The following is a 26,549-nucleotide window of genomic DNA, read 5'->3' as shown; positions in this document are numbered from 1 at the left end:
TTATTCCTCAATAAAGTGGGTGATATTGGGGGAGGGGGCAGGGAAGATTAGCTTGAGGTGACCAAAACCACGTGTTTTTCAGACCTCCATGATCCACTTCTGAGTTCAGAACTCCAAACTAGATCTACACTTAAACTAGTACGAGTTCTTAGGGGACACCTTTACAACATTTCAAGCTCTTTGTCAGCTGCCTATCATTTAAACAGCAAGTTAAAACTATGTTAAACTTTAACAATTCTCTTAAATTACATGTGTATAGCTCCATCCCAACTAACCTTGCTAATGCTACCGCTTAGTATGCAGAATAACCCGTATCATTGTACTATACCATATTTGAAAAGTAACCTGCTTAACACATCTCATACCATAATTCATGAAATCACAATAAACATAAACTGCTAGTAAATGGGAATAAAGACAGGAAACACCTTCTGGTTATAAGGTAGAAGCTGGAAAACAAAAAATTACAGAATCTTTTCTAAAATTATAAAACACAATAGGGTGGATTTTGAATGTAAACCACATTTCTTAGGTCCCTTCTAGTTCTGTTAGTAAATATACAGCTTGCATCTGATAAATTTCATTAATCCATTAACCAAATAATGCAATCTAAGAGTCCCAAAGACATTCATTTATGTCATTCCAACAGCAATGTCAAAGTGTGCTTTAGCATCTCTTGCAGCTAAGGCGACAGTTTGGTCAATCAGGCTGAATTGTGGCAAACTTTGTAACAAAGGCCTATTTTAAAAATTAAGATAAATTTAATATTTTCTGTTACCATTCTAACTCATTCTCAGAAGCTCTGTCGACACGGAAAAGTGTTGCTTTTAATTTCCTTATCACCACCTATCTGATGACAACAACAAAAAAATACAGTTTCTGGACTCTAGCAGAGTACTGATGTGAGAACTGCAGTAACACTGAAGTCATTTGAGAAAACACAATTTTAAAAAACCCAAGTCTTAGATCAATCTGATGTCAAAACTTCAATTATGCTCTAAGATTATTCTCTTTACAATCAGAATACATTTAAAAATAGGATAATGGGGGAAGCTAAAAGCAAACAAGACTAAACAAAACCACCAAAAATAAAAATACAAATATACAGAGAGCAAAAATACTCAATAAAACAGAAACAATCTAAAATTGATGTGCAAATGAAAACAAGGTAGTTAACATTCATTCATTCAATAAGCTTGTGCACTGATAAAGGCTTAATTTTCTTTTCCTAACTTTAGAAAGTGAATACAATATGTTCTATTTAGAGACCAATACCTTGAATACTCCAGAAAACAACAATATTCTGAAAATCCAGTTTATTTTCCATGTTGTGGACAGATCCAGTCAATGTGATCAGTTTTTTTCTGCATGTGTAATAATTTATCAAAATAAGCTTTCCCACAAGACTCTTGCATCAACTCTGAAAATCCTGGTCTGATAACATAACCCAAATAAAGCTCTTGAAAATCACCTCGTAAAATTTGGAGTGTGGCAAGTCTTTCCTGTAACATTTACTGCACTACAAGTGAGTAAAGAGCAGTTTATATTTTCAAAGGTGACTAGCACAGCAGTTGAGTTCAGGAAATTAATGTTTTAGTGCACTTTGCTCCAGTTTTAGCCAACATGCTACCATTTTCCTTGTTTTTTTTTTTTTTCCCCTCCTGCAGTGGGGAGACACAAAGTGGACTTGAAGATTTTCATTGTAAGAAAAAGGTATGACTCTGCAAGCAAAACAGTTAAGCTGCCTTTTTTTTTTTTTCTTAAGACCTGGACATTTTAAGACAGAAGCTTTGCAAAACATTACACAATTTTTATTATTAAATGAGAAAAATCTCATTTGTTACATCGTCACATTGCTAGTCAGAGAAATGCTGCAGTGATGAAGAAAGTCAATGTTGGATCAACCAAAGTCCTCATTTCTACAACATTCATTTACAAAGAAATAATGTTCAACATAGCCCAACACAACATTCTTGGTTTTCTTCATATTGAAGTCCCCCCAAAAAAATCATCTTCTAATGGGGTATTTTACTACATAAATTATAGTTCTTCATTTTTACAATTCACCCCAAACTGTATGAGAGATGTTTCACACTAAAATTTCTAAAGCTGTTAGGAAATCCTTTACACATCGTCGTCATCTGATGTGTCACTGCTACTTGTCTCTGTTTCATCATTCTCAATCGTGGGTTTGAAAGTGCTGTTTTTCCAGGGTCCAAACTTGAAGTCACAGATGAGGCCATTTTTCAAAATACCATTTTTTCTCAGACCATTCTTCTGTAACTAAAATGTCAAAAACAAAATAAAATAAACAAATTGTCCCTCAAGGGTTATTTACCCACTAAGATTATCACTGTTATTAAGTATAACCCTGAGTATGATACAAGTTGATAAAATTAATAGCTGTACCCTGTCCTGGAAATTCCAGAGATGATGTCTTGTTTTTTTTTTTTTTTTAAAAAAAAAAAAAAAAAAAAAAAAAACACACAAGCTATGCAGATACAAACAGGAAATTGATCCAACTGACCTAGCAAAATATTGCCTAGGAATAAATAAATTCTTGGGGAGAATAGCATTTACCATTTACCAAACCACTGTTTGTTGAATGTGGTAGAAAGAACATAGATTTTTGGATATGGACAAGATAGATGTGAATCTTAACTTCATCATTCATACTAAGGTACTAAGTAAACCTTTCCAAATTTTCATTTAATTTCCTAAAATGAACACTGTAATAAATACCAGGTGAAATCCAGCATACATATTAGCAACTATTAAATTACATGTTATTTTTATTCTGACCTAAATTAACATAGTATAGTCTGCTTTATTCATACTTTGTAAAATAAGTAGCATGAGAACTACAAAGTAACAACATCAAATAGAATCCTTTGCTTAACCATGGAGACTAAGATACTGAAAAAATAATGGTCCTTTTTCCTAAATACGGTAAGTTAGAACTGAAGAATTACTATTCTATCAGGAAGAATGGGTGCCAGTCACAGAGCAAAAAAGATGGTTGGCCCCAATGCAAAATAAGCTACAAATGTGAAATTAACATTTAACACCCATTGCATTAACTCCTTTTGAAAGCCATTCATGAAAAATGGGACTCTGGTCAACTGTCATGTCAAACTCTAAATCCACTTAAATAAGTTAATATTTGAAACTTTCTATATGTTATCATAAAGATTACAAGTAATCTGCAGAAGTCCAAACCTGGAAGTACTACTTAAATCATGGCTTACATTATTATATACCTTTAAAATTAGGAACAATAAGCCGAAGACATGGTCCTAGCACTGTCTCTGTCACCCACGGGAGACCAGGATGGAGTTCCAGACTCCTGGCCCAGCCCCGGTTGTTGCGCCCACTTGGAGAATGAACCAGCAGCTGGAAGATCACTGTGTGTCTCTTCTCTTCTCTTTCTGTAACTCGGCCTTTCAAATAAATAAGTAAGTCTAAAAAAAAATACTGGAGCTGGCACTGTGGCATAGTGGGTAAAGCCACCTCCCATAGTGCCGGCATCCCACATGGGTGCCAGTTCGAGTCCTGCCTGCTCCACTTCCGATCCAGCTCTCTGCTACGGCCTGGGAAACCAGCAGAAGATGGCCCACGTGCTTGGGCCCCAGCTCCTGGCTCCTCACTTTGGATCAGCTCAATGGCAGCCGTTGTGGCCAATTGGAGAGTGAACCAGCAGATGGAAGAGTGCTCTCTCTCTCTCTGCCTCTCTTTCTCTGTGTAACTCTTTCAAATAAATAAATAAATCTTTAAAAAATTTTTATTTAGTTGCCCTAAGATCCACTAATTCTACTACTAGGTATATAATATACCCAAAGTACTGAAGCCAAGGACTCAAACAGTTATTTGTACTACTTTCCTTAGAGCAGTATTTATAGTAGCTAAAAAGAAAAGCAACCGAAGTATCCATCAACAGATAAATGGATAAATAAATATATATACATAATGTAACATTATTTAGCTTTTTTTAGAAAGAAAGACAATTTTGACACATGCTACATGGATGAACCTTGAGAAGAAATACATAAGGCTAAGTGAAATAAGTCCATCACAAAATGACAAATATTACATGATTCCACTAATGTAAGCTATGGAAAACTGTCAAATTCATAGAGATAAAAACTAGACTGGGGGCTTTCCAAGGATGGTGCAGCAGGGAATGTTAAGCTATTGTTTAATGGGTATAGGGGTGCCGGCGCTGTGGCACAGCAGGTAAAGCTGCCACCTGCAGTGCCAGCACCCTGTATGGGTGCTGGTTCGAGTCCTAGCTGCTCCACTTCCTATCCAGCTCTCTGCTATGGCCTGGGAAAGCAGAAACTGGCCCAAGTCCTTGGGCTCCTGCACCCAGATGGAAGACCTGGAAGAAGCTCCTGGCTCCTGGCTCCTGGCTTCAGATCGACCCAGATCCGGCCACTGTGGCTATCTGGGGGATGAACCAGCAGATGGAAGACCTCTCGCTCTGCCTCTGCCTCTCTGTAACTGTAAATAAGTAAATCTTAAAAAAAAATAAAATAAAATTAATGAGTATGAGGTTTCAAGTTGGGAAGATGACAAATGCAGATATACATTGGGGATGGTTGCTTAACAGTGCCACAATGCTTACTGACCTGTACAATGTTAAAATGGTTAAGTCATGTGAAGTTTTTAACTTCAAAAACTTTAAAAAGTTCAAAAAGTACACTGGGATGATCACTATACTACATTCATCCTTTAAAATTTTTAATTGAGATGCTCAAACTCACTGTATTACAAAATTAGAAATGACTCATTTCTTCAAAGATCCGATTCAAAACACTTCTGAAGTGCTTTGAAGATCAACAAAATCAATTATAATGTCTCCGTATAGAAAATCAAGAGATGTATAACCAGAGTAATTTAAAAAATAAAAAGTATCTCAACTTCCTGATGCTCTAGCAAACATTTCCCAATATTCTCTGAAAAGGAAAGTTATGGGGGCAGATGTCTGCCCTAACAGTTAAAGACATCCAAAACTCACACTAGAATGACAGGGTTCAATGTCAGCTCTGGCTCCTAACTCCAGCTTCCTGCTAAGGCATTCTCTGAAATGCCGTGGTAATGACTCAAGCAGTTAGGTCCCTGTCACAGACATGGAAATCTAAACCGAGTTCCTGGATTCTGGATTTGGTTTGCCCTGGCCCAGCTACTGTGGACATATAGGGAGTGAACTAGCAGTTGGAAGCTAGTGTACATGCTTTCTCTGTCTCTCAAATTAAAAAACAAAAAATAAAAAAATAGTGGAAAGGAAGGTGTTTATGGAGAAGTAAAACCAGATGCTCTTGGAATATGGAATATTCTTGTGCAAGGTGAAGATGTTTGGAAAGCTATTGATGCTCTCTACTTGTCACCCATGCCAGAAATAAAATTAAATAAACAAAACTGACAAATTATAGACACTAATTTCTATGTAGCGCACACTCAAAAGTTTAAAGCTCATTGCAGAGCTGTCTAAAAACAAAGGCAATTATGATCTATTATGTGATGTCTAACAAATTACTAAATGAAACTATAACACCCCTCACACCATGCCTACTTGTAATTATGCTCCTCTATTTATGGAAGGGCAATCTAAAAGTAAACTTGCATAATTCAGCTTATCTTACCTGTTCACTAATAACTTGGAATTCTCTCATCTCATCCTCAGTTAAGGGAGCACACGTTTCATCATTTTCACTATCTTCTTGCCAACCCATCTCTTTTAACAATCTACAAAGGGATGAAATTAAGTTCAATTTAGAGCTTCTCCTGAGTAGAAAATTCCATTATATTTATATATAACATATATATTATAAATTCCATTTATATTATATGCAAAAAAACTTGATCCAGGATCCATTATACAAAGTCTCTAAGACATATCAACAGATGTTGAGTTTAAGCCTAGAATCTGCAAATAATAAAACAGGTTAAAATTAAGTCTAATAAATTTTGATAATAAAATAAAAAGAAACTGCTTAACTGCCCAATCTGCAGTCAAATGATTTCTGGGCAGAAAACTTATAATAGGAGAGACCTGAAGAAAATCTAGTAAATTCTTGTACAAAAAGTAAAAGCAATACCCCTCCTCTTTTTCTTCAATTCCACCATACTCTACTATATTCTTAGCTACTTACTAGGTTTTCTACTTTATGAAGAAACAAGCTGGCATAGTTTACCTTATGTTGTATTTTATAATCTATTAACATTACCTCTTATAGGCATGACAAAACAAGCATCATCCACAACATAATGCAATTTGAGACACATTCAGTAACAAAAATGACTTAACAGATATTATAGAGAATATAAATAAAAATGCCAAATATGGCTATACCATTTTCCTTCCAATTTTGAAGAAAAAAAAAAGGGGGGGAGGGGGTGTGCTGTGGCGCAGCAAGTTAAGGCCCTGGCCTAAAGTGCTGGCATCCCATATGGGTGCTGGTTATAGTCCTGGTTGCTCCTCTTCCAATCCACTCTGCCATGGCCTGGGAAAGCAGTGGAAGATGGCCCAAATCCTTGGGCCCCTGCACCCACTCAAAGAAGTTTCTGGCTCCAGATCGGCACAGCTCACAGCTCTGATCCGAAGCCAGGAGCCAGGTGCTTCCTCCTGATCTCCCATGCAGGTGCAGGGGCCCAAGCATCTGGGGCATCCTCCACTGCCCTCCCGGGCTACAGCAGAGAGCTGGACTGGAAGAGGAGCAACTGGGGAACCTGGTGCCCATACAGGATGCTGGCGCTGCAGTCGGAGGATTAACCAAGTGAGTCACGGCGACAGGCTCAGAGTTTCTGTATCTTACTTATATCATACTGGTCTGACAAAGTTTTGTTTAAAATTGCATTCCTGAGGTCTTCTATATGCCTATTTACAACTACTCATCTTTCACTTTCAGCCTGCCATATATTAGCTACTGTAAACTTTCAGCTGTTAGTGACCATGAACAAAAGATGATGGCATGGGGCTGGAGCTGTGATGTAGTAGGCTAAGCCACAGCCTGTGGGGCCAGCATACCATATAGATGCCAGTTAGTGTCCTGCTGTTCCTCTTCTGATCCAGCTCTCTGCTAATGGCCTGGGAAAGCAATTGAAGAAGCCCCAAGCACTTGGGTCCCTGCACCAGCGAGGGAGACCAGGAGAAAACTCCTGCCTCCTGGCTTCAGGTTGGCCCAGCTCAAGTTGTTAAAGCCATTTGGGGCCAGCAGGTGGAATGCCTCTCTCTAACTCTGTCTCTCAAAAAAATAACTCTTTTTTTAAGAAGGGGCCGGCACTGTGGCATGGAGGATAAAGTTGCTGCCTGAAGTGCCAGCATCCCATGTGGGTGTCAGTTCGAGTCCTGGCTGCTCCACTTCTGATCCAGCTCTCTGCTATAGCCTGGGAAAGCAATGGAAGATGGCCCAAGTGCTTTGGCCTTTGCACGCGTGTGGGAGACCCAGAAGAAGCTCCTAGCTTCAGACTGATGTTGCTCTCACCATTGCGGCCAACTGGGGAGTGAACCAGAGGATGGAAGACCTCTCTCCCTCTGCATCTCCTTCTCTCTGTGTGTAACTCTTTAAAATAAATAATAAATCTTAAAAAAAAAAAAAAAAAAGGCCGGCGCCACGGCTCACTAGGCTAATCCTCCGCCTAGCAGCGCTGGCACACCGGGTTCTAGTCCCGGTTGGGGCACCGGATTCTGCCCCAGTTGCCCCTCTTCCAGGCCAGCTCTCTGCTGTGGCCAGGGAGTGCAGTGGAGGATGGCCCAGGTGCTTGGACCCTGCACCCCATGGGAGACCAGGAAAAGCACCTGGCTCCTGCCATCGGATCAGCGGGGTGAACCAACGGCAAAGGAAGACCTTTCTCTCTGTCTCTCTCTCTCTCTCACTGTCCACTCTGCCTGTCAAAAAAAAAAAGAAGAAGAAGAAGAAGAAAATGATGGCTCAAATTGCCCCTGCCACCCAAGTGGGAGACCCAGATGGAGTTCTTGGATCCTGGCTTTGACCTGGCCCAGCCTGATTGTTGCAGGCATTTAGGAACCAGCAGATAGAAAATCTCTGTGTGTCACTCTACCTTTCAAGTAAATGCAAAGAAATAAACAAACATTAACAATAACAACAAAAACCTGAAACATTTTGCCTTTAAAGGGATGGCTGAGGAAGTAAAAGGTCACCTTAAGTCAAATATAAATAAATACATAAAATAAGGAACTCTTAGCAACTTGATGAAAATTATTAAAAAGGCAGTGAGTGTATTTTAGAAACTCTGTCTCCCACAGATAATGTATAAATGGCCAGTAGGAACATGAAAAGACATTCAAAACTGTTAGACATTAGAGAAATATATACTAAAAACCACAAAAAAAAGGCATTATCACATACCCTCAAGAAAGCTTATAAGCAAAGGCAGATGATACCAAGTATGGGTGAGAAACTGAAACTTTCTATATTGCTGATGAGGATACAAAACAGTGCATTTTGAAAAATAGTTTGATAGGTTTTCAGAATGTCAAACTTAATTGCCATATGTACTATCAAACATCTTAGGTATTTACTCAAGACAAATAAAGGGAACAAAGTACTGACATGTACCACAACACAAATGAATCTTGAATGTGCTATGTATAATGAAAGATGAAAGAGAACAAAAAATCACATTCTGAGTGACTACACTTATATGAATAGCCAAAAAGGCAAATCTATGGCCACAAAAATAGATTACTGGCTGTCTAAGACCAAGTGGAAACAAAGAGAAAATGTAAATGGGCTTGGGACTTTTTTCTACAGTGATAGAAATGTTTTAAAATTAGATTGTAGTAGCAGTTGCACCACTGTGAATGTATTAAAAATCACTGGTATCTGTACACTTAAAATGGGTGAGACTTACACTATTATAAATCCTATCTGAAGCCTATTAAAAAATAAGTCACTAGAACGCCATATAGAAATCCTGAATATTTAAAATGCCAGAAAAAAAGTAAAAAATACTAACCTGTGTTCTGCCTCAAGTGAACTTGAAAGAACATCAGTTTGTGGAAAGGTTGAAGAGCGAATGATCTGTTGGGAAATAACCGAAGCGTTCCCATTCTCCTGTGGAATTTCATTTTCATCAAAGTTTCGGTTTATATCCCTTTCTTGGTGAGTACTATTGCTGTTATGCAAATTAAATGATTCGTCATCCTGATTTTTAGGGAATAAAAAAAATGAGTTCTAAAGAGTACAGTTATTAAAAACTTCAATAGATCATGGCTAGATTTCCAATGAGAATGCACTAATGTAATACATTTTATCATTAGGTTTAGGAAACATTCTCATCAAGGAATCAAAAACTAAGCTGAACAGGATACTCAAACCTCTCTGGTCCTAAGTCTTCAGATCTATTCAACAAAGGCAAAAAACAAAACAAAAAAAAAAAAAAAACCAAAAAAAAAAAAAAAAAAAAAAAAAGAAGGCAAGCAGGATGAAAGCAGGGAAATCAGAAGGAAAGAGATATGAAGACAACTTATTTTAACACTTATTTTTGCAAAGTAACTACATAATTAGAAAAAACTACTTTAGAAAGCAAATCATATTTATATAAATCATTGACCTTTTCAGAAAATTGAAAATTCGATCAGAGTAATTCATGGTCCTAAATATTTGCCCAAATATTTTAATGACATCTTAATAGGAAGTCAAGTAATAAAAATTCAATTACCTTCTCTGAGCCAGCATGGCTCTCATCTTCATGTTCCTCTTCTACTCTGTCCCTTTTCAATGCTTTCAAAAACTCACTCTTTTTATCAGTACGCATTCGAGTCAATTTGGTTAGGCGAGGTTGCTGATTAAGTTTGTCAACAGGTGAAGAGGAATTGGAGCGATTACACTAAGGGAAATTCAGAAATACTGATAAATATGTAGCCAGGGAATCAGTATCAATATAAAGTTCACAATTACCACAGCTTCCTATTTTACCTTTATTCACAATGCAAAACTGTTTTTAAGGTCTATTTTTTAAACCTATTTCTCTCCATTCCTCCCTTTTCTTAACTACTGAATTAATCAGTGAGTTTGTTTGCCCTAGAAACAAAGAAAGCCTGGAAATATTCAGACTCAGATTCAAATTACGAGTTTACTTGATAAATGCAGCACAGAATTGCCTAAAAATTTCTATAAGAGCACTTTTAAAACTTCATGAAAAATGGAATAAAAAGACAATGCACATTTTCCACAAACTTCTTGAAATACCCTTGTACACGGAACAGCAGTTTTTCAAACTGTATTCCACATTCCAGAGTTTACACAATAGTTCAAATAAGATTACACACGGTTTATCTGTTGGATTTCACCAGGAAAAATTTTCTAAGATACGGAAAGGAGGGGGAAAACTGACATTAACTGATTTCTTTCGGTTATAGTTCCTTGTTTTTTCTTTTGACAGTGGAATACAATAGACAATGTCAACAACTGTCATGGGATTTTTTATCTGTGGAAATGAACAATAATACTTAATTGCTGGTCTTAATACTTGAGCATTATAACTAACCTAAGCACAATGAACCAGCTAAGAATGTTTGTTCCCTTACAGCTCAACAATCCTACAATTGAGAACACAAGTAAGAAATAGTGTATAACAAGGTAAAAGCCAACGCCTGCATCAAACACTGACATCCCACATGGGCCCCATTTCGTGTTCTGGCTATTCCACTTCCAATCCAGTCCCTGATAATGGTCTAGGAAAAGCAGAAGATGGCTCGTATGTTTGTGCCCCTACCACCGGTTTGGGAGACCTAGATGAAGCTCCTGGCTTCCACATTGCCCAGCAGAGGCCATCTGCAGAGTGAACCAGCAGATGGAAGATCTTTCCTCCCTCTCTGTAATTCTTTCAAAATAAATAACTACATCTTTTTTTAAAAAATGTACTTTCTGAATACTTTAAATAGCAGTGAATATAGTATCAACAATGAATATATTCAACTAAAGGAGGACTCTATAACCAGCAATGACCAGCTTCAAACACACACTGGATGGAAGACTCTCTCCTTCTCTCTTTCAAATAAATAATCTTTAAAAAAGAAAAGAAAAAAAAAGTATAGTGTTCCAGTATGGTACCTAAGGCAATTTCAGGTAGAACACTATGTTCTTAAGTGTCCTTGTACTGTGGACTAGTCAGGGAACTCCCTGATTCAGGAGTTTCAAAAAATTGGTCAAATGAAAACCACTTTTAGCTATCAGGTATTCACTCAGTATAATAACAATATGTACCTTTCTCTCTTCCTCTCTCCCCACCTCAGCAAACACTTTTATGTCCATCATCCCCCAAAGCAGATAATTATATCGCGTTATTCATTGTTTCAATACTCATTATTAGTATTAGATTGAAACATCCTACAGCATAACTATCATAAATATCAAGTAAAGCTTATTTTTCTAATGATATTTCTCTTCAAAATGACTCTTTCTGATGATGAGGGATTTATATTATTTTTAGTTTACTTCTCAGTTTGCAACGTCTTCATTTATAATCTTGAAAATTAGTCCTAATTTCCCAAAGTGCAAATAGGAGAGTGTGACTCAAGGTCTCCAAAGAACTAAATCTCACTTTAATCTACTCATTTAGCAAAGTTATATCTTTTGTTTTATATTATCATGATTAGATTGTTATCTAATTATTATTGCCATGATTAGAATGTTACATTCCTTAGAAATAATTTTTAATGCCATACCTCCTTCACTGAATTTGCTGATGAACTTAAATTCTTGGCAGTTGATTTAAAAGCATTGAAGTTGCCAACACCATAAGCAGACTCATGAGAGAAAGAAGTTCCAACTTTATTTTCTTTAGTTTGGCTTTTCCATTGTGTAGGCTAAAGAAACAGAAACATTAATGACTACCAAAAAACCATTCTGCTGATCAAAATAGTTTTCCAACTGATACTTCATTATTCCTACATGGTTCTCTGTTGTTTCCTTTTTCCAAAAAACCAAAAGCTTAGTATCCAGTTAAAAATACCGGGATAGGGGCAGGCACTTGGTGTAATGGTTTAGATACCACCTGGGGGGCTGGCAGTGTGACACAGCAGGTTAAGCCGCAGCCTGTAGTGATGGCATCCCATATAGGGGCTGCTTCTATTCCCAGCTGCTCTATTTCTGAGCTAGCTCTCTGCTAATGTGCCTGAGAAAGCAGTGGAAAATAGCCCAGGTGGCTAGGTACCTAGACCCACATGGAAACTCGAAAGAAGTTCCTGTCTGACCCAGCTCTGGCAATTTGAGGAATGAAACAGCACGTGAAAGATTTCTATGAAAAGGGAAGAAAAGGGAAGAAAAGGGAGGAGGGAGGAGGGAGGAGGGAGGAGGGAGGAGGGAGGAGGGAGGAAGGAGGAAGGAGGAGGGAAGGAAAGGGAAGGAAAGGGAAGGAAAGGGAAGGAAAGGGAAGGAAAGGGAAGGAAAGGGAAGGAAAAAAGACAAGACAAGACAAGACAAGACAAGACAAGACAAGACAAGACAAGACACTCCTTGGCACACCGAAATTCGGTACCAGAGCTCCTGGATTCAAATCCCAGCTAATGGCACACCCTGATGACTGCTCAAGTGGCTGGGTTGCTGCCACTCACATGAGAGACTGGGTTTCTGGCTCCCAGCTGTAGCTGAGTGAGCTTTTGGGAACTGAACCAGTGGATGATAGCTAATGCATGCCTATGTGCATGCATCTTCTCTCTCCCTCATAAATTTACTCTTATTCTTTTTAAAGATTTGTTTATGTGAAAGACTGGGGGAGGGGGTGATAAAGGTATCTCTTCCTTCATTCACTGGTTCCTGCCCCAAATGCCTACAGCAGTCAGGTGGGTGCCATCCTGGTCTCCCACACGGTTAGCAGGGGATTAAGCACTTAGGCCATCTTCTGCTGCTTTCCCAGGCACATTAGCAGGAAGCTGCATCAGAAGCAACACTGATACCAACATGCTGGTGTCAGAAGCAGCTTAACCCACTGCACCACAATGCTGGACCCTAAATTTAGTTTTAAAAACTGGAAAAAAAAAAAAAGTCTAAGTCACTGCTGTTTCAAATTTTGTAAAGTTAGTTAGGTTTTTTCCCTGATCATATAAAAGCACATGAGAATTTTAAAAATTTAAAACTCAGAACCAAGTAAATGGCATTATTATTATTAACCAAATCACAAGTACATTTGAGAAAACAAAATATAAATTTCATTTACTACTAAAAACATACATATCATGGAAAGATAACTAACATTAATAGCACACAAATCAAATCTGCATCTAGAAATCAACACTTTATAAATACTCCCTTATATTTTCATGTAAAATTTTTAATATTTTCACCCAAAGTTAATAATTTGATACCAATTCAAGACTTGACCTTTAACAATTTAGAACTTACTTTTGTCGGCGGAGCAGCAGGTTTAGGGACTAAGCCTTTATAAACACTTGGACCAGTTCCGTTCTTAACTGGTTGTGACTGAAGATTTCCTACTACTTGGAATCCAGAGAGCTGTAAATCTTTTGAATTACCTTTCTTAATTACCAGCATTCTCGGAGCTCTAGATTTAGGATTCGGAGGATATTCTGCATGAATAAAGTACGAGCAGAAGTTATGTCATTTCAAGGGTTAGCATAAAATTAAAACCCATCAAAAGAATGTATATTCCAAGTCTTGACTGCATTTAAACATAGCAGCTGTTCTGTAGGTAAAATAATTAAGCTAAAGAAGTACAAATCATGTAAGTATTCCTGATTTCAAAAAAAAAAAAAAATGGAGCTAAAACATAATCCCACAGAATATACCAAGAATTAAGCAATGTCAAGTAATACAGATGAATTCTACCAGATAGTGGCCCAGAATGTTAACACCCAAATTTACATTTTAACTTTTCCACTAAATTTATGAAAAACTGAAAACTTCAACCTACGACTCTTAACATTTAGAATGTAAAATACATTTGTATTTTCTCCTTCCTGATTTTGAAAAGATAATAGAAATTTCTGATTTCTTCTCATTCTCTGTATTCCACTTTCAAAGTATTAATAAAAAGGCAAGGAACTACTGTCCCTCTATTTCCAAATATCTAATAGTTATGACTAATAAAAAGAATTCACAATACCAATTCAACTGAAATTCTTACTGATCATCTAACTGTATTTAGGGCATTGTGTGAAGTACCAGGCAACCAAATTCAACACTGGCTTCTGAAGACAGCTGTGGTATTACAAAAAACTGCTACACCCCAACTTCTCAAAACTACTGCAGTTGTTAAAAATAATCAAACACTACCTTTTCAGTTTAATCATTGTGTATACATAACCAACTAGTTAATGCACGAACATGTTTACAATTACATAACTGCAAATTTCAGTATAATAAAAAGATTAACTTAAGGCAGCATTTGGTTCAGAGGTTAAGATACCACTTGGGAAGCCCAAATCCTGGGCCCTGAGAGGCAGGATCCCTGACATACACTTAAGAGACCCAGACTGAGTTCCGGGCTCCTGGCTTTAGGCTGGTCCATCCCTGGCTGTTATAGACATTTGGGAAGGAACACGAACACACACACACACACACACACACACACACACTCTCTCTCTCTCTCTCTCTCTCTCTCTAAATGATGACTCTTAGGAATCTAGAAAGGCTCCCGGGTTCATCTGCGGCCTCAGATTCTTCCCCAAAAATAAATAAATAAAATAAAGCTAGTATGGTGCTTCACCTATTGCCATGATGAAAGATGAAAGAATGGCCTGGAACAAACAGAAAGTGTTTAATTTTCCCAAAATTAAACACATGTTAATCTATTAGAGCAAGCATTACAACTTCTTAGCTGCCTAATATAAATATTGTAGAAAGACATCTTCAGGCATACAACCTGCTTTTCTAAATATAGGTAAGGAAGTTAACAACAAAAAAGAATAAAATCTCAACTAGAAAACAATGAATACTAAATTATACTAAACAATGTAAGTTTTGCAATGTGCTTTTGGTAATCATGATTAAAGCATAAATAAAATAAAATAAAATGCATTTTTAAAAGATTCTTGAAATTAATGAACACTAAAACATAAAAGGCAATCAGCCTGCAACTCAAAATCTATTTAAAACACAGGAATCTAAGGATGACTAATGCTGGGAAATATCAAAGGCATTAAAGAGTTTCCAAGTTCTTCTATCAGGGGTATCCAGATGTGGGGTGGAGGGTAGTCCTATCAGAACAGCAAAATTAAATTAAAATATGACTGATGAAGACTTCCAGTTTAATACATCTGAATAAGCACAAAGTTTTTCTTCTCCCTTCTAGACTCTTACATTAAAATTACTATAATGGAGGCAGTGAATCAAATCAAACATAGGAGTAAGGTCAGCAGCAAGGGAACGGTCTCAACACGCACTTCTACCAGGAAAAGCAAAGAAAACAAGTTCAGCTTTAGAGTGTGTGCAAAGGAGCCTAACAATTGAGGAGGGATCTAAACTGTCCTAAACAATCTTGGAGAGACTGGAATTCTAAAAGGCTGGATATGGAAAAGGGTAATGATGGGGCCAATGCTGTGGTGTAGTGGATAAACCTGCCGCCTGTGGCGCTGACATCTCATATGGGCACCAGTTCAAGTCCCGTGTGATCCTCTTCCAGTTTAGCTCTCTGCTATGGGTGGGCAAGCAGTAAAAGATGGCTCAAGTGCTTGGGTCCCTGCACCCGTGTGGGAGAACCAGAAGTAACTGGCTCCTGGATTCAGATCAGCCCAGTTTCGGCTGTTGCAGCCATTTAGAGAATAAACCAGCAGATGAAAGACCTTTCTGTCTCTAAATCTTTTGTGGGAGGGGGGTAGTGGAAGTGAAACCATTTCAGGCAAATAATATCAATTCACCAAGATTTCTTATAGAATATGCTTCATGGGCTGACACTGTAGCATAGAGGGTAAGCAGGTAGCACACAAGTGTTTGGCCCCTGCCATCCATGTAGGAGATTTGGAAGAAGTCCCTGGCTGCTGGCTTCAGCCAGGCCCAGTCCTAGTGGTCATGGCCACGTAGGGAGTGCCATCTGGGGAGTGAACCAGTGGACAGAAGATATTTCTCAGTCTCTAACTCTTTCAAATAAATAAATCTTTAAAAAAAAAAAAAAGAAGAAGAAGAAGAAGAATGTGCTTTGGGCAGCAGAAGGATAATAATCCCATGTGTTATACTGAAAGAATAAGCATTATTTTTCATACATACGTACACACTGAACAATACTAGAAGGCAGGAGGACTTGAGCCTAGTGGTTGGGATGCCTGTGTCCCACACACAGGAGCACATCTGAGTCAGGGCTCTAGCTCCTCACTACAGCTTTTTATTAATACAGACCACGGAGACAGAAGTGAGAGCGCAACTGAATTCCTGCTATAGCCACAAGGGAGACTTGCACTGTGTTCCTGGCTCCTGCTTCAGCCATGCCAAGCCACTCATAAAAGGCGCAGTGGATTAAAAGCCACTATCTGCGGTGTTGGCATCCCATATTGATGCTGGTTAGAGTTCTGGCTGCTTCATTTCCAATACAGCTCTCTGCTAATGCACTCTCTGCTAATGCACCTGGGAAAGCAGTGGAAGATGGCCCAAGTCCTTGGGCCCTTGCACCCATGCTGGAGACCAGGAAAAGCTCCAGGCTCCTGGCTTCAGCCTGGCCCAGCCCTGTCCATTGAGACCATGTGGCAAGTAACTAGCAGATGGAAGATTTGTTTCTCCTCTCTGAAATCTGTAAGTAAATCTCTATTAAAAAAAAAGATTTATTTATTTATTTGAAAGGCAGAGTAACAGAGAAGCAGAGAGAGCTAGTTTAGTTAGTTTTGCATCTGTAGGTTCACTCCTCAAATGGGTACAACAACTGGAGCTAGGAGGATCTGAAACCAGGAGCTTCTTCTGGGTCTCCCATATGAGTGTAGGGGCTCTAGGACTTGGGCCATTCCTCCACTGCTTTCTCAGGTCACAGCAGAGAGCAGGACTGGAATTGCAACCGGCACCCATATGGGATTCTAGCACTGCAGGCAGTGGCTTCACCAGCTATGCCACAGCGCCATTCGTAAATAAAATCTTTCAAAAAGCCACACATTTAAGAAGCAAACAGGTGGTTTAGAGCTATCTACTGTCAGTTTTTCTTTGTTACCCAAAATAAAAACTAGAAGGCAGAAGAGATGGAGAGTAGATGAGCAATGAGGTATATTCTTTAAAACAATATAGTTTCTGATTATAAATTTTATCTTTCCTAAAATGTACATTCCCAGCACTGGTTCGTATCCCTGCTGCTCCACATCTGATCCAGCTCCATACTAATGTCCTAGAAAAAGCAGCAGAGGATGGCCCAAGTGTTTGGGCCCCTGCCACCCACACGGGAGACCCAGAAGAAGCTCCTGGTTCCAGCCTGGCTCACCCTAGCAGCTGCAGCCATCTGGGTTGTAAACCAGCACTTTGTCTCTTTGTCTCCTGCCACCCCCCAACCTCTGTCAGTAACTCCAACTTTCAAATGAATAAAATCTTTAAAAATTTTTTATAACTCTCTCTCTGCCTCTCCTATCTCTGTGTAACTCTGACTTTCAAATAAATAAATAAATCTTCAAAAAAATTTGTAACTACATTCCCAGGAGCAAGAGATATTCCAGATGTTTCCTTTATAAGATCTTTAATGCAGAGAATGAATGGATTATCCTATAAAGAAAGATAAAGCCTAAGAAATCACTCATAATAAAAGAGGAGGTAGCAAAAAGACAAAGGTTCCTAAAGAAAAATGAGGAGGGAAGAAGCAGATAGTGTTGCTATGCTCAAACACTCGTATTTAAACATAATAGCACAGAGGTTAAGAATTATGTACTTTTGTACCAGATTTATCAGAATCTGAAACTAGCTCAAAACCTGCTAGTTGAATAATCTTGTACAAATTAGTTTCTCATCTATAAAATGGAGAACAGCTCTTAGTCATTGTGAAATGTTTTATGTATTTAAATAGTTCCTAAAAACTATACAAAAAATTCATATAAGATCTTCAAAATAGGCTTCCAATTATAATTAAATTTAAAGGTGTCCTCATTTTAAAAATATTCATTCAAGGGGAAAGCAAGGGATGGAGAAAAGGAGTGAGACCTGAGGGGCAGAGATAGAGGGCTTTCATCCTAACTAGTTCATTCCTCACTGCCTGCAATGGAGGGAGCTGAGACTGGGCAAAGCCTGGAGTTGAGAACAAAATCCCAAGTCTCTCACATGAATGATAGGAACCCAATTACCTGAGCCATTACCCTTCCTCCCAGGTTCTGCATCAGCAAGAATTTGCAATCAAGAGTAAGAGCTAAGAGAAAAGAACCAGGTTACCCTGAGTGGACTTCAGGCATCATAACCAGTTTCTTAACCACTAAGCTAATGCCCATCGCACAGGTATCCTTTCAAAAGAATTTGTGGTTAGGGGCAGTAGCTGTGGTGTATCAGGTAAAGCCGCCACGTGCGTAAAGGGCATAAGGGCACTAATTTGGGGTCCGTCTACTCCACTTCCTATCAAGATCCCTGCTAGTAGGCCTGAGAAAACTGTGGAAGACGGTCCAGGCCATCACAGAAAACAAGTTAGAATCAAAATACCACTGACATCTCTGATCCCCATCCTATTTTCTTTCATTACACTTCTCATTAGCTTTTTTTTTTGGGGGGGGGGGGGATTTATTTTTATTTATTTGAAAGAGTTAGAGAGAGAGGTAGAGACAGAGAAAGGTCTTCCATCTGCTTGTTCACTCCCCAACTGGCTGCAACGGCCGGAGCTGCACCGACCCAAAGCCAGGAGCTTCTTCGGGGTCTCCCACATGGGTGCAGGGGCCCAAGCACTTGGGCCATCTTCCAATGCTTTCCCAGGCCACAGCATAGAGCTGGATGGGAAGAGGAGCAGCCAGGACTAGAGCTGGCACCCATGTGGGATGCTGGTACTTCAGGCCAGCGCCCCCCATTAGCTATCTTTCACACTCAAAAGCATTTCTGAGTCAATCAGCATGTAAGCTGTGTTATCCTTTGTACTACCTACCACCTAGAAATTCCTTTTTCGCTTTTTAATGAATCTAAAACTATAATCTCCTCTGCTTATTGGATCTTGACATAATTAGCTGATACTTACTAAAAACCTACATCATCATTAAGGACTTTCCACAGTAGAAAACTGAAGCTTAAAAATACCTGTCTCACTATGATTTTTGTAGATATTCTTATCCTACAAATGAAGAAATTCTCTCAAATTACAGATTAAGTAATCTGCCCAATTGAATATTGGGCCCAAATCTGATTCCAAAGTTAATGCTCTTACACTCCCCTTATTACTGTGGAAAACATAATTTAATCCTATGCCAGATATTTCAAAATGTCTCCATTTAAAAACATCCTACTGATATGGGCAAAATAAATGTTTATTATGGAGTGACATCAGGGTCCCCATACCACGATGCCAGTTACTGACTTTGTCTCCTCAGTATCTTAACATGAGGTAAAGAGAAAAGACAACTGACAGGCAAAAGAATTTATTTCAATTAAGTTTTCAAATTACCTTGAAAAGAAAGCTTGGTCACCTAAGGAAATAACCTACCCCCACAAAATCAATCTCTCTCTCACACACACACACAGAGAAAAATATTCAATTAGCAAATAAAAGTGCTATTGTGAATATCAGATACAGAAAAACAATTTGCTGAAGAAAAACAAACAGGAGGCTGGGAGCTAGTGACTGTGGGAAGATTCTGTGCCAGGACAATGAAAAAAGGCTGTGTGGGAGGACTCACAGTGTGGCTGGGACTTTGGACAGTGACTGAAAGAGACTCCACATGCTCAGGGCTTTTCAGTTACCTGGTGAGAGACACTGCTGGGAAATCTGAGCTTACACTGAGGACTACACAGATCCTTTGTGTGGTCCTTGTGACAGAGCAGATGAATATTATACCCACTGGGGCTAGAACTCAGGCACTGGTCTCCTTTGAGAAGAGCTCAGTTGAGCAGAATAAACTTCACTTCTGATTAAAAAAAAAGGGGGGGGGGGTTTACCACACCAAAACTGAGTGTGTCATCTAAGACACTCTCTTCACTCTGGAGAAATGAACAGAGCTCCCTGGCCATATCCACCACAAGACTCTAGATATTCACTCCACTTAGCTACAGAGACATAGTACAAGTATAAAAGCCAAGAGCCACAGCAAAGAAAAACCAACAAATATCTCCACAAATGCCAAACAATACAAACACACCAATTCAAGAAACAACAATAAGGAAGACAACATGACGCCTCCCCAAAAGAACCCACTTCAATACTAGATTATGAAGATTATGAGACTGAAGAAATGCCAGAAATGGAATTCAAAAAATTGATCATAAGATTACATAGAAGTAATCAGGAGCAAATGCACAAACTACTGAAATCTATACAGGACATGAAAGAAAATTTCTCCCACGAAATTGAGATCTTAAAGAGAAATCAAAATGAATGAAGGATTCATTAGAACAAATAAAAAATGCAGTGGAAAGTCTTAACTATAGAATCGGTGAAGGAAAAGAAAGAACATCCAACTTAGAAGACAAAGCACAGGAAGGTATATAGTCAAACCAAATACAAGAAGAGGAAATAAAAAACACTGCTGGGAATCTATAGGACACTATCAAACAACCCAACATATGAGTTCTAGGAGTTTCTGAAGGTGTGGAAAAAGAGAAAGGATTAGAAGGCTTTTTAAATTAAGTAACAGAAAACTTGCCCTAATTTGGAGAAAGAGATGTCCAAGTACATGACGCACATGGAACTCTTAATAAACACGATCAGAAATTTTCACCACAACATATTGTAATCAAACTCACCACAGAAAAACATAAAGAAAAGATTATAAAATGTGCATGAGAGGAATGCCAGATTACTTTCAGAGAATCTCCAATTAGACTCACAGTGAACTTCTCATTAGACACCCAATAGGAGAGAGAATGGTGAGATATATTCCAAGTCTGAAGAGAAAAAAAACTGTCAACCCAGAATACCATACCCTGTAAAGGTCTCATTTATGAATGAAAGTGAAATAAAGACCTTCTGTAACAAACAGAAATTAAAAGAATTTGTCACCACTCATCCAGCCGTACAAAAGTTGCTTAAGGATGTGCTGCACACGGAAACATAGTCATCACTATGAAAGAAGGTAAAGGACATTTTAAAAAAAAAAAAAAAACACAGGAATATGTTTGGGAAAATGGCATGGCAAAGTAGTTACTTATCAATAGTCACCTTGAATGTAAATGGTCTCAACTCCCCAGTTAAAAGATATAGCTAGCTGAATAGATTAAAAAACAAAACCCATCTATTTGGTGCCTATCAGAAACACATCCCACCAACAAAGACGCACCCAGACTGAAAGTGAAAGGATGGAAAAAATATTCCACGCTATCAGAAACCAAAACAGAGCTGGTGTAGCCATCCTAACATCAGATAAAATAGACTTTAACACAAAAGGTGTTAAAAGAGACAAAGAAGGGCATTATGTAATGATTAATGGATCGATTCAACAGGAAAATGTAACTATTATAAATGTAAATGCACCTAATTACACGACACCTAGCTTCTTAAAAGAAATGTTAAGGTCTCTAAAGAGAGACATAGACTCCAAGACAATAGTAATGGGAGACTTCAACACCCCACTTTCAGCAATGGACAGATCAACCAGCCAAGAAACAGCAGATTTAATCGACACTATACACCAAATGGACCTAACAAAAATCTACTGAACTTTTCATTGTACAATCGCAGAACTGTCATAGGATAAATCAAAAAACTTTCTGAAAACAAATGAATAAAGCAACACAACATATCAAAACTTATGGGATATAGCAAAAGCAATGTTAAGAGGAAAGCTTATAGCAATAGGTGCCTACATCAAGAAATTGGAAAGGCACCAAATAAATGAGCTATCAATGCATCTCAAGGATCTAGAAAAACAGCAGCAAATCAGACCCAAAACTATTAGGAGACAGGAAATAATTAACATTAGAGAAGAAATCAACAAAACTGAAACAAAAAAAATCCAAAATATCAGCCAAACGAAGAGCTGCTTTTTTGAAAAAATAAACAAAATTGACAGACCACTGGCCTAACAAACAAAAAAAGGAGACCCAAATCAATAAAATTAGAGATAAAAAAGGAAATTTGACAACAGAAACCACAGAAATAAATCATCAGAAATTACTACAAAGAGCAGTATGCCAACAAATGGAAAACCTAGAAGAAATGGACAGATTCCTGGACACATACAACTTACCTAAATTGAGCCATGAAGACATAGAATACCTAAACAGATCCATAACCAAGATGGAAATTGACTCAGCAATAAAGGCCCTCCCAACAAAGAAAAGTCCAGGACTAGATGGCTTTCACTGCTAAATTCTACCAGACATTTAAAGAACTAACTACAATTCTTCGTAAATATTCAAAACAACTGGAAGGGAGGGAGTCCTTCCAAACTCTTTCTATGAAGCCAGCATCACCTTAATTCTTAAACCTGGAAAAGATACAACAGAGAAAGAGAATTATAGACCAATTTCTATGATAAACATAGATGCAAACTTCCTAAACAAAATTCTCACCAATTGAATCCAACAACCCATCAGAAAGATCATACACCCAGACCAAGTGGGATTTACCCCTGGTATGGAGGGATGGGTCAATGTTCACAAGTCAATCAATGTGATACAACACATTAACAGACTGCAGAACAAAAACCATATGATTATCTCAATAGATGCAGAGATAGCATTTGATAAACTACAACACCCATTCATGATGAAAACTCTAAGCAAACTGGGTATAGAAGGAACATTCCTCAACATAATAAAGGCAATTTATGACAAACCCACAGCCAGTGTCCTATTGAATAAAGAAAAGTTGGAAGCATTTTCATTGAGTGGTTTAAAAAAAAAAAAAAAAAAACTGGTTATTTGAAACAAAATGAACAAATCTGGAAAGCATCCTACTTAGTTAAATAAGCTAGCCCCAAAGGGCAAATACCTTCTGTTCTTCTTGATCTGTGAAAACTAAAAGAGCACATAAAATGAAACATGTAGAAGTGAAATTTACACTTCATGAAGGGATGATTTGAGCTGCCCTTGTGTTGACTATCAAGAAAAGTTCTGGTTTTTTTTTTGTTTTGTTTTGTTTTCCTACACACTATTTGTTGAACTCTTAAATTTAAATTTAACAAAGAGTTAATTATATGTATATAAAGTCAACTGAGGATGGATCTCAGTAAAAAGTAAGAGTGGGAATAAGAAAGGGAGGAGGAAGTTTGTAACTGTAAAACTGTATAGTTCTACACAAATTCCAATGGATATAGTTTAAAAACCTGTCCTGGGACTCCAAATCTCATTAAGCTTGATGATTAAAAAAAAATGCTATCTTAATTTTTGAAATGACCATATTAAGTGTTAAAGTAAATATACAGATAGGGTTAAGTGTTAAAGAGATCATGTAAGTAGGATCAAGTGTCTGGTAATAATAATAGAATTAAAAAGGAGAGAATGTTCCAACATGGAAAGCAGTCCACACAGCAGACTCATAGAATGACAATCACTTTAAGTAGCACTCTGACCTCAGAATCAGCCCTTAAGGCTTCCTGGTCTGACAGAAAAGCCTGAGATCATTTCAGGCATGGAAAGCCAAGACACTGGGGGCAAAAAAAAAATAAAATAAAATAAAAATAAAAATAAAAAAAATAAAATCCTACATGAAGGACCTCACTGGGTGAGACCCCAGTGGAAAGAAGTGGCCAAAGAAAGATGTACTTCTCTCTAAAAGGAGAAGAAAAATTTCACTTTGCTTATGGCCTTATCTAAACACTGACGGAGTTTGTGGATTCAAAAGGCCTCTATACCCTCGGCAGCTCATGTCAAGAGCCTTGAATGGTCACTGACGTCATATATAAAAGTATTAATTATTAAATTAACAACAGGATTCACTGTGCACTAACTCCCCATGCAGGACCTCGGTCCTAAATGAGTATCACGAGAGTAAACCGTAAAATTAGTTCTCAAAACTGTGTGTCAGTGCGCATGTGCACGCAAATTGTTGAAATCTTTACTTAGTATAGAGTTGGTCTTCTATGTACAAAGTTAATTGACAATGAATCTTAACGGAGAATGGGACTGGAAAGGGAGAGAAGAGAAGGGATGGGAATGTGGGTGGGAAGGTGGGTATGGTGGGAAGAATAACTATATTTCTAAAGTTGTACTTAAGAAATTTGTATTCCTTAAAAAATAAAAAAATAAAAATATTTATATCACATTTATATGTTATAATAACTATTAATATTTTTCATTTAATGAATTCCCAACATGACTGACTCAAAAAATTAAGCTAGGGGTCTGTAATGCTGCCATCCCAAATGGGCACCAGTTGGGAGTCCTGCCTGCTCCACCTCTGATCCAGCTCCCTGCTAATAAGGCTGGGAAAGCAGTGTTGGATGGCCCAAATCCTTGGGCCCCCAAAATCCATTAAAAGACAGATGAATCTCCTGGTATTTATCTGGCCCAGCTCTGGCCAATGAGGCCATTTAGCGAGTGAAGCAGTGGATGGAAGAATGTTCTGTTTTTCCCTCTAACTCTGCCTTTCAAACAAAAAGAAAGAGAGAAAGAGAGAAAAGAAAAAAAGAAAGAGAGAGAAAGAGAAAGAGAGAGAGAGAGAGAAAGAAAAAAAAGAGACAGAAAGAGAGAGAGAGAGAGCGAAAGAGAAGCTGCTGCCTGCAATAATGGCTACCACATTGTCACCAGTTTGATTCCCAGATGCTCCACTTCTAATCCAGCTCCCTGCTAATCCTTGTTAAAGCAGTGGAAGATGGTCCAGAAAACAATCTATCTTCATGAACTGGTCACTAATTTGCTTTGATTCAGAAGGCCAAACAAAACAAAAAAAAACCTTGGGGCCTGCACTGCAGTACAGTGGGTTAATGCACTGGCCTGAAGCACCGGCATCCCATATGGGCACCAGTTCAAGACCTGGTTGCCCCACTTCTGATCCTCTGATCCAGCTCTCTGCTATGGCCTAGGAAAGCAGAAGATGGCCGAAGTCCTTGGGCCCCTGCACCCACATGGGAGACTCGGAAGAAGCTCCTAGCTCCTGACTGACACAGCTCCAGCTGTTACAGCCAACTGGGTTGTGAGCCAGCAGATGGAAGACCTCCCTCCCTGCCTCTCTCTGCCTCTCCTCTCCTCTGTGTAACTCTTTCAAATAAAAATAAATCTTAACAAAAAAAAAAAAAAAGCCTTAACAATGAAACCTTATGCTCTTAAGTAGTATAGTGAATACAAACAAAAATTAAGACAATCTGTCAAATTGCCAAGTAATATACACAAACATAAACACAGCCAAAATAAGACTCTTAATTAATGACTACTGGCCAAAATTTTTCATTTAAAAAATATTAAATACTGTTAAGTTCTGACAATATGTTTGATAATAATAGGCCAATGACATTAAAAAAAAAAACAGCCAATAGGACTTGCAATACCACTAAAGTCATTAGTCACTATTTCTCCAACTGCATACACTAAAGTATGCATCACTCTCTTCCTTACCTTGCAAATGCAATCATACAATTAAATTACTTTAAAATTCTCAGAGATACAAGGAACTTACCTTGCAAATGCAATTATACAATTAAATTACTTTAAAATTCTCAGAGATACAAGGAACTACCTTGAATTCTTGTATTAGAGTGTAATTAGTAAGAACATTAGTTTTACACACCAAATAGCTGTGATACTTATTAAGATAAAAACACTACAGCGGGCAGGTGCTGTGGCTCACTAGACTAATCCTCCGCCTGCGGCACCGGCACCCCAGGTTCTACTCCTGGTTGAGGCACCAGATTCTGTCCCAGTTGCTCCTCTTCCAGTCCAGCTCTCTGCTGTGGCCCGGGAAGGCAGTGGAGGATGGCCCAAGTCCTTGGGCCCTGCACCTGCATGGGAGACCAGGAGGAAGCACCTGGCTCCTGGCTTTGGATCAGTGCAGTGCTGGCCGTAGGGGCCATTTGGGGGGTGAACCAACAGAAGGAAAACCGTTCTCTCTCTCTCTCTCTCACTAACTTGGCCTGCCCCCCACCCTCAAAAAAAAACCAGGTCACAAATATAATCTGCATGAAGGTGTTTCCAATAAAGCCAAGTAAGTTAAATGAACTGAATTTACGTAAATATTTTAAGTGGCTTAATTATACTTTCCCTCAAGATTGCTGTTTTTTGATTGGGAAATTATGTTTAGATTTTTGCCAATATGTTTAGATTTGCCAATATTTGATCTACAAATAATAGTTTCAGGGACAAGTTGGTCTTTTTACACATATTACATTTTCTGAGTAAAGTTTTACTTACCTGGAAGGAAGTAGCACTAACAAAGTTCTATTGAAGGCTTTCCTAAAATTCTCTCCTCTTCCTCAGGAACATAGCTATTATAAATGTTGCAATAGGGAAAACAATACTTTGGAACCCAGGGGGAAAGTCAGAGGAACAGTGAAGTGTGACACAATGAGAGTTTAATTCTATTCCCTAAGGGCAGTAGTGGGAATTTTT

General features: G+C 38.3%; 1 protein-coding gene across 6 annotated transcripts in view; it reads right to left on the bottom strand.

The window, feature by feature from the left end:
- Positions 1-1,301: 1,301 nt before the first annotated feature.
- Positions 1,302-26,549, bottom strand: part of GPBP1 (GC-rich promoter binding protein 1) — a 79,633-nt gene continuing 54,385 nt past the window's right edge. For all 6 annotated transcript variants that reach the window (XM_008262232.5, XM_070056723.2, XM_008262231.5 and 3 more), the window contains 6 exons: positions 13,368-13,552; positions 11,693-11,833; positions 9,685-9,852; positions 8,980-9,167; positions 5,643-5,745; positions 1,302-2,283 (listed from right to left, as the gene is read on the bottom strand). In XM_008262232.5, coding sequence (XP_008260454.1) covers positions 2,125-2,283; positions 5,643-5,745; positions 8,980-9,167; positions 9,685-9,852; positions 11,693-11,833; positions 13,368-13,552 — 944 coding nt within the window. In that variant the 3' untranslated portion in view covers positions 1,302-2,124. The remainder of the gene's footprint in view (positions 2,284-5,642; positions 5,746-8,979; positions 9,168-9,684; positions 9,853-11,692; positions 11,834-13,367; positions 13,553-26,549) is intronic.

This window comes from Oryctolagus cuniculus, chromosome 14 (assembly GCF_051225735.1).
Source record: "Oryctolagus cuniculus isolate XC-2025 breed Fujian yellow rabbit chromosome 14, ASM5122573v1, whole genome shotgun sequence".
Classification (NCBI taxonomy): domain Eukaryota; kingdom Metazoa; phylum Chordata; class Mammalia; order Lagomorpha; family Leporidae; genus Oryctolagus; species Oryctolagus cuniculus.
The sequence above is the reverse complement of the archived record's forward strand: the minus strand, read 5'-3'. Positions and strand labels throughout refer to the sequence as shown.